We start from the raw sequence: 7,956 nt of genomic DNA on the forward strand, positions 1-7,956 counted from the left end.
TATATTTATTTACTTTACAAAAAAATTTTGTACAATATTCTCAGTGAATTAAATGTTTTTCTAATTAAATATTGTATTTCAAAATAATTACTAAAAATATGAACTATTGTTGCTGTTAAATATGTTATGAAAGTGCGTCCGATGACTCTAATGGACCCAAATGAATGTAAACCTTCGATTTATTATTGTTTTGTCTAAAAATAAAAATATAAATATCATATTATATGTGCATATCACAGTGCAGCGTCCATGGGGTAGTATTTCATGAAAATGAAGCTACAATATTACAAATAAATGGCGCTAAATTATACATTTATTTATTCACTTTTTTTTCAATATCTTTTTCATCTGTGTTGAGATATTATTATTTTTTGTGGTTTTGTTTATTTGCGTTTTTTATGCCTTCTCGAGCGTTCATAAACTATAAGTGCCACTTTCAAAAGGTTATCTTTTTTTTCAATAATTCAAGGATTCGAATGACATAAGTATAATTTTTTTATTGTATGTAAATAATTAACTTTATAATTCCTCCAACGCGGATAAGCGAAACCGCGAATGATGAAATCGCTGAAAAGAAGAGTCGCCGTATTGTACTGAGACGCCAGAAGGCTCGTCAAAGGATGCAAAGGAATCATCAATTATTAATAGTCATTGTCGAGGGACATTGATTAATTGTGCGGGATATGTCTAGTGAATTACGTCTTTATATCAAACACAAGGCACTTTATTAGGTACTCGTGGGTAGGTACCTACTAGGGCGAGGTGAGTAGGTACTCTGACCAGATGGGTAGGTACTATAACGGTCTTGTCATGTTTTTCTCTATGGTTAAGATTCCGTCGCATTCTGTCTTTTTTAGAAAATTTATTTTATTCCGTCAAATAATAAATTTTATATATTTTCATTAATAAAGTAAACCAGACATTATTTATTTTCGCTCAAGGTTTAAAATGTTAATATAAAATGTAAGCTTGAGTTTTCGCTTATATTAAGTTGTTTGAAATAAATACTCAAAAATCCTTCTTAGATTAATGAGATGTGCAATAAGTGAAGAAATACCACATGCATATTTACATTTTTCTATTTTCCTTTTTATCATTTTATCGCCGATTCATTGGATCAAATTACTAGGAGACGCGCATGTTTATATTATGAACCAAAATTACGTTACCCAAGATTTCACATTATTTTTTTTCAATCTAATTATTACAGTTATATTTCCCGCTTAGTAACCATAATTGTTTGATATCCCGGACTGGAGGGCGAGATTTATTTTTGAGGAACCGTCACAATATATTTATACAGGTGGCAGCAACGTCAGGTGCTCTGCATGGGATAACCAGGAACTGATTTTAAAAGGCGTCAAAATAGTTTTTTAGCACAATTTTCTAAGTCATATCTTCTTTTCCTAAATCAATTAATCAGGTAATCAGTAAATCGATGAATATATGAATCAGTAAGTCATTGAAAATGGTCGGCGTTCGTGAACGAGATTCAATCAAAATTGAGATCCAATGACTCAATATTTATAGACGGATTACGAACTATTAGAATAGGGTAGGTACCTATCTACTTTTTGAGACAAAATAAAATTAACATTAAATATACTGGCATCTATCCGTTTTAATCACAATCTCAAAAGAAAATGGATACTATTAAATATAGTGCTAGATTGTAGTACACTATATTTCCAACAGAGGGCAAGAAATGGACGAACTGTCAAATGTCAACTTGTAAACTTGTATTGATAATAAAATGCGATTTCGTGTCGTTCCGACCTAGTTTTGTGTTTTTAAAATACATCGGTTTTTTAGGTTATTATAAAAATGTGTACTGTTGGTGAAAAACTCATTTAGTTTTATTTTCTTGCGAATTTTACAACTATGGGCACTCTCACCGCTCGAAATATATGCATCCTAACCTCAATATTTCGAAATTACAAGTTGCATAACTTTACGCGTTTCTACGATAGTTTGTATCGTTTTCACACTAGTAACACCAAACTTACTAGCGTCGACGTTATTGACGATTTTACCATACAGTTGGTTAAGGATAAAACGAAAAAATGGAGCCAAATTCAGCGAAAACAAACAGATGAAAATGAGGTCCTGTTTTACTCATATCCATGGAAAGTAGACTTCAAAGCTAAAATGAAGAATATTGCTGAAGTCGACAAACTTAAAATAAACATAAGTAATTTGTCTGAGCGGCAAATTGACTCTCTTATATCGAGCGCTTTGGATTCTGACGCCTTTTACGATGTTGAATATTTGATCACCCAATGCTTACAAAATGAGCAGTGTCCATCGATTGGAATCATCTTGGAAGTATTGTCAGTATATTCTTCTAATGGAAACGTTAAAATGGTAAATTCGCTGCAAAGTTTTTATAAAATACACCATCCCAAACTGACATTAGCGAACGCCGATTTTAATCATTATTTCGCCAAAGCTCTGTGGATGAAAGGGAATGTAGAGAAGGCTTTGGATATATTTTTAAATGTGTATGAAAACCATACTGATTTGAGACCTACAATTAGGAAGATGTTGCAGTATTTGATCTATGATACGGTGTGCAATAGATCGGAGGCATCTGTTGTTATTTTGAAGAAATATACCTTGTATTTTGGATCGCATTGGAATGATTGGTACCCGATGATTGTCTTCTGGGAGTGTTGTTGGTTGAGCGAGTGGTTTGGAGACCAACAACTTGCCAACTCACTTTTTAAGGCTTGTATACCTTTGAGGAATGTTTTAGTAGACAAGTGAGTTTGTTTTTTTTATCAGTCTTATGTATTTTTACTTTGCTTTCAATATTCATTTGTTTTATTCATCCAGGTTTTTTCTTCTTATGTATTAACCCTTACCGATCCAATGTTGAATCTCATTTGACATCTATTTTTTCCTCGTAGGTCCTATGTTGAATATCATTCAACATTTTTTTATCATAAGTATTATTTACCTTTACGGGAGTACAATAATTGATCTTCTTTCTTTCGGGAGTGGGTTCTTTTTACATGTTTATTTTTCGCAAAATCTATGTATTATGAAGATAAAAAGTATGTAGAAATAATAAAACTCACCATCTCCAGATTTTATTTTATGACAAAATTACATATAGATGTAATTGCTATACAAGTTACATCATACTAACCGACAGACGGACTTCGAAATGCACTAACGTCGATAATCCTTCTAGGAAAATTCGCACCGACGTTCATTTACGTCCATACTCCCGAAAAGGTTAAGTTATCCCGTCTGTTGTCCAAGAATTGTTGATGAATTGAGTTGGTGATTTTCGGGCTACTACTATTAAAAATTATAAAATAATTTTAAAATAAAAGATAATAGAGCCATTACTATGTACATTTCAAAAATTAATCTCGGTTTTACTACAAATTGATTTTTGATTTGTTTAAATGAAAAATTAGTTTCTCTTGAAATACTGTAAGGGCGTTTGTCCACTACACGGGAATTTACCGTCCGGCAGTCCGGTTTGAAAAATGAAAATGACTATGACAGTTTAGCGTAATCGAATTTACGCACCGATCAAGAGCTCCGATCCGAAGAAAGATGGACAAAAGCACAAGCCAATCCAAGGCAATCGTCGTTTTAAAACGCTAACTGATGTGCCGGACGGTAAAATTGCACGGAATCCCGGGTAGTAGACAAGCGCCCTAAGGTGCACAAGTGCACTACACGGAATTTTACCATCCAGTACTTCAGTTAGCGTTTTAAAACGATGATTGACTTAGATTGGCTTTTGCTTTTGTCCATCTTTCTTCGGATTGGTGCGTGAACACGTTGCGCTTAAATTCGATCACACTAAACTCTCGCAGTCGCTTTTATTTTTCTAAACCGTACTGCCGGACAGTGAAATTCCGGATAGTGCACAAGCCCCCTAAATCTATTGTGGACCTGGTGGAAAGTTTTTTTTGGGACCAGAAAGGGTTAACGTTTTTCAATTATTGATTTCAGATTACCTATTATGACTGTTGACGTATTGAGGAACCACCAAGAAGATGCTGTCTTGAGGCTACTCCAACTCATATTAAAGTATGACCTGATGCGGACATACACATCAGTAATAGGCATCTTATTTGATTACAGACGTAAGTTACTTATTTATAACTAGCCTTATCCGGCTGTGGTATGGCTCCGTCCGATTTAATAGAAAAGAAGGAAAGCGCACATTTTTAGTACATTTAATTTCATAATGCTTGTTTGTTAGGTATTGAAAATATTTATAAAAAAGGCTGGTTGCCAGCCTATAACAGGTCATAAGTCCTGTAAATACCCAGACTTACCATATTCTTCTTCATCTCTGTTAATATTTCAACAAAAAAATTTAAATAACTTATTTTATGTGGATTAAACCCAGATTTTAAGTATTGGATTCACTCAAAATGTTGTAATTATTAAAAATCATAAAACAATGAAATCGAAAATACTTACTGACAGCAGTTGTCAAGAAGGATGCTGTCTGCCACAAGCAATGATTAGTATTGCGTGTGTTGCTGTTACGTTATCCTATCATATTTTTGCAGGTGTATATAAAAAATATTATTCGTCCGCTTCCGTAGTGTAATGGTCAGCATGCTCGGCTACCGTTCTGAAGTACCCGGGTTCGATTCCCAGGGGGGAGGGGGATCAAATAAATAAAATAAAAATTTTCACTGTAATATTTATTCAATATTACCCTGGACTGGTACCTGAAGCGGAGGGCTGATCACCTTTCTTTCATGTGTTAACGATCAAAATAACACTGCGTTTATGTGGTGCAGTGCCCTATACACCATCGTGGTGTGGATAAGGATTGGAAAAATGTAAAAAATAAACGCATATTTGAGTACACCGTTGTGTTAATAACTTAAGCAGATTCTTCTTCATTTGTTACAATTGAGATGATTGGTTTGCTTCTTTCATGGTCAGTCTCCACACGGCTCTATCCTCCGCTCGTCCCTTCAACTCCCCGTACCCGCTACATCGCATGTTGGAGATAATTTGCACCGTGTAGCTTAAGCAGTCGTCCTCTGTAGTTAGTGCCTTTGCACATGGCTTCCGCATTCGTAAGAAGCAAGCCTGGGTGTCTTAAATTATGGCCCATCCATTTGGCTTGCAACACAACAGTGTTACTTTATTTAGTAAGCATCTAGACTCCCCAGCCCTGCTTAATACCTCGTTGTTCCCTGCTCCGACCAATGAATCCCAAAATGCGCCTGCAGCACCACATCTCAAACGCCTCCAGCTGCCCCCGTTCTGCCTGCCCAATATGTATAGTCCACATTACGCTTCCATATAACAGTATGCTGCAGACTAGAGATTGAATTAACGTTTTTCTAATTTTTAAACTTGTTTTATTTTTTTAATGAAATTTTTTTTTTAAACTTTTTTTTAATGTCATATTGATACTATTCTTAAATAAATAATGATAAATTTGGATAACTTTTGCCATTTTTGTGAAAGAATACCTCAAGGGCGCTTCACTGTGAATGAATTGGGGAAAATATTATGGTGGAAATGATTTAGCAAACAAATGTCTTTTTAGTCTTTTTCCAAAGATCATCTCACTCTCACTATTTCTAACCATTGGTGGAAGAGCATTCCACGCCATCGGTCCTGGAACAGCAAAAGCACGCTCGCCAAATTTAGTGCGTTGGTTGCGAGCTGGTAAGATCACTTTGCCCATTGCAGATGTTTCATCATCATCATATCAGCCCGTTGAGGTCCATTGCTGGACAAAGGCCTCCCCCTTCCGCCTCCACTCCTCCCGATCCTGCGCCGTCCCCATCCACTGTCTTCCAGCAAACTTCCTGATGTCGTCCACCCATCTCATCGGTGGACGTCCTTGAGGCCTCTGGTTCCTCGGTCTCCACACCAGAACGCATTTCGTCCATCTGTCGTCGGTCATTCTGGCTATGTGACCGCCCCATTTCCACTTCAGCCAAGCAATTCGCTCTGCAGATGTTTAGGTGTGGCTATCCAGAGATGTTCCGTTTTGGACAGGTTTAATGTCAATCTGTTTTCAGCCATCCATTCTCCTATTTTCTCAATGCACTTATTAATAGAGTCAACAAGTTTATATTTTTCCTCCGGTTTACAATAAATATAAATTTGAGTGTCATCCGCATAGCAGTGAGACCACAATCCGTGTGACTTTATTATATTTTCTTGCTTGTTTTATCCGGCTGACTATATCTTATTTTGATCCATCCTGACGAATTTTTCTGCCCAAATAAACAAATTCTTGTGTCATTTTCGGAGAATGTACCCACGTTTCAACTTCTTATTTTCAGATAAGCGGCAGGATTTTCGCGGCTGCCTGGAAATAATGCAAAACTGTGATCGTTTGGAGATAAAACTTACGCCAGTTCAGCACAATCGGTTCCTCAACTTGCTCATATCCAATCGGAGTGAGGATCCACCAAAACCGCAGGAAACCAAATATGAAAAGCCGACATTACCTTATAAGTTTTAAACTGAGATACTAGCTTTGTTGAACTACAGTCGCTTTTATTAATTCAAAGATTGATAAAAGTATAGGAAGGAGAGTGAATGCTAGGAACACAGTGAATGGTGCACTAAAATGAGTTGGAGCAAATAAAAGCCTCAGAGTGGAAGCTAAACTTGCAGTATATAATGAGTAATAAACACATCCGCCTTCGTAGTGTAATGGTCAGCACGCTCGGCTACCATTCTGGAGGTCCCAGGTTCGATTCCCAGGGGCTGGTCAAATAAATATAAGTGATTTTTTCATTCAAATATTTATTCGATATTACACTGGACTGGTACCTGAAGCAGAGGGCTGATCATCTTTCCTTTATGTGTTAACAACGATCAAGATAACACTGCGTTTATATGATGCAGTGCACTATGCATGATTGGGGTGCCGATAAGGGTTTGAAGAAGAAGAGAAGAATAAACACATTAGGGTTGGTACTGGTATCAACTCTAACGTATGGAAGTGTAGCATGGAGCTGGCGAAAGAAGGATGAAAGTAGACTGAATGCAGTCGAAATGCGATCTCTTAGACGAATGTGAGGCAAATGATATAGAATAGATTTTGGATGGTGAATTAAAGAATGAATGCAATGCTGAGATAAAAATTATCGATAAAATGAAGATAGGTGTGTTGAGATGGTTTGGAATGATGAACAAGTGAATAAGAAAATAATGGTAAAACGAATGTAGTTGAAAATAAGAGCAAAGGAATACCAAGGAAAATTTGGCCTGATCAAGTATTTCAAGTAGGTAACAGTGGTCAGGTTAATAGTCGGAATAATCGTCGGATATGTATGAAGAGATGCATGAACGTGGAAGAGACAAAGAATGTTTGCAAAGACAGAGTGGTTTGGCATTCTATTCTTAAATATATTTTTTATTGTCTACTTTTGTGGGGAAGTTGCGTGATGATTAATAAGTTAGTCGCTTTTATATGAGTGAGATATTTGGTATGTCCGTTGTAGGATGTTTTCAACATGTGATAAAGCAAAAAACAGCGCAGTTGACATTTTTTTATTATTACATTTGTCAACTGTGTTCTGTTTTAGATTTATATAAGTCGTATTATAGGGGAAACTCCTGTGTTGACGGCCACTTTCATATTGCATGATTTCTAATACAAACCTATCTTTGTACTGATAAAAAAAATGTTAATATATAAATAAATAGGAGATCGATAAGTATTTATGAATATGTAATGTGTATTTTTTTATTAACTTTTTAACTAACCAAAAAAAAATTATTTAAATTTTTTCTCACCATCAATCTTAGTAAATTGAGAGTCTGTACTTCTGTTAATTTAAAAACAAAAAAAATATATATGTATTTATATATATGTATATATATATATATATATATATATATATATATATATATATATATATATATATATATATATATATATATATATATATATATATATATATATATATATATATATATATATATACATACATA

General features: G+C 35.1%; 1 protein-coding gene across 1 annotated transcript; it reads left to right on the forward strand.

Annotated features, from left to right (window-relative positions):
* The first annotated feature begins 1,618 nt into the window (after positions 1–1,618).
* LOC148310374 (uncharacterized) lies at positions 1,619–7,692 on the forward strand. The gene is made up of 3 exons (XM_088258560.1): positions 1,619–2,762; positions 3,976–4,109; positions 6,294–7,692. The coding sequence occupies exons 1-3, from the start codon at positions 1,882–1,884 to the stop codon at positions 6,473–6,475; spliced, it is 1,197 nt and encodes a 398-aa protein (XP_088114686.1). The 5' UTR covers positions 1,619–1,881; the 3' UTR covers positions 6,476–7,692.
* The last annotated feature ends 264 nt before the right edge of the window (positions 7,693–7,956 follow it).

Source organism: Brachycentrus maculatus, unplaced genomic scaffold, assembly GCF_059751285.1.
Source record: "Brachycentrus maculatus isolate JH-2025_06_01 unplaced genomic scaffold, ASM5975128v1 h1tg000098l, whole genome shotgun sequence".
Classification (NCBI taxonomy): Eukaryota; Metazoa; Arthropoda; class Insecta; order Trichoptera; family Brachycentridae; genus Brachycentrus; species Brachycentrus maculatus.

Excerpts from the sequence above, each read along its gene's own strand:
- LOC148310374 (XM_088258560.1), top strand. The coding sequence starts at position 1,882 with ATGGGCACTCTCACCGCTCGAAATATATGCATCCTAACCTCAATATTT. Across the intron at positions 2,763-3,975 it reads AGGAATGTTTTAGTAGACAA|ATTACCTATTATGACTGTTG; the intron begins GTGAGTTTGTTT and ends TATTGATTTCAG. Across the intron at positions 4,110-6,293 it reads CATCTTATTTGATTACAGAC|ATAAGCGGCAGGATTTTCGC; the intron begins GTAAGTTACTTA and ends TCTTATTTTCAG.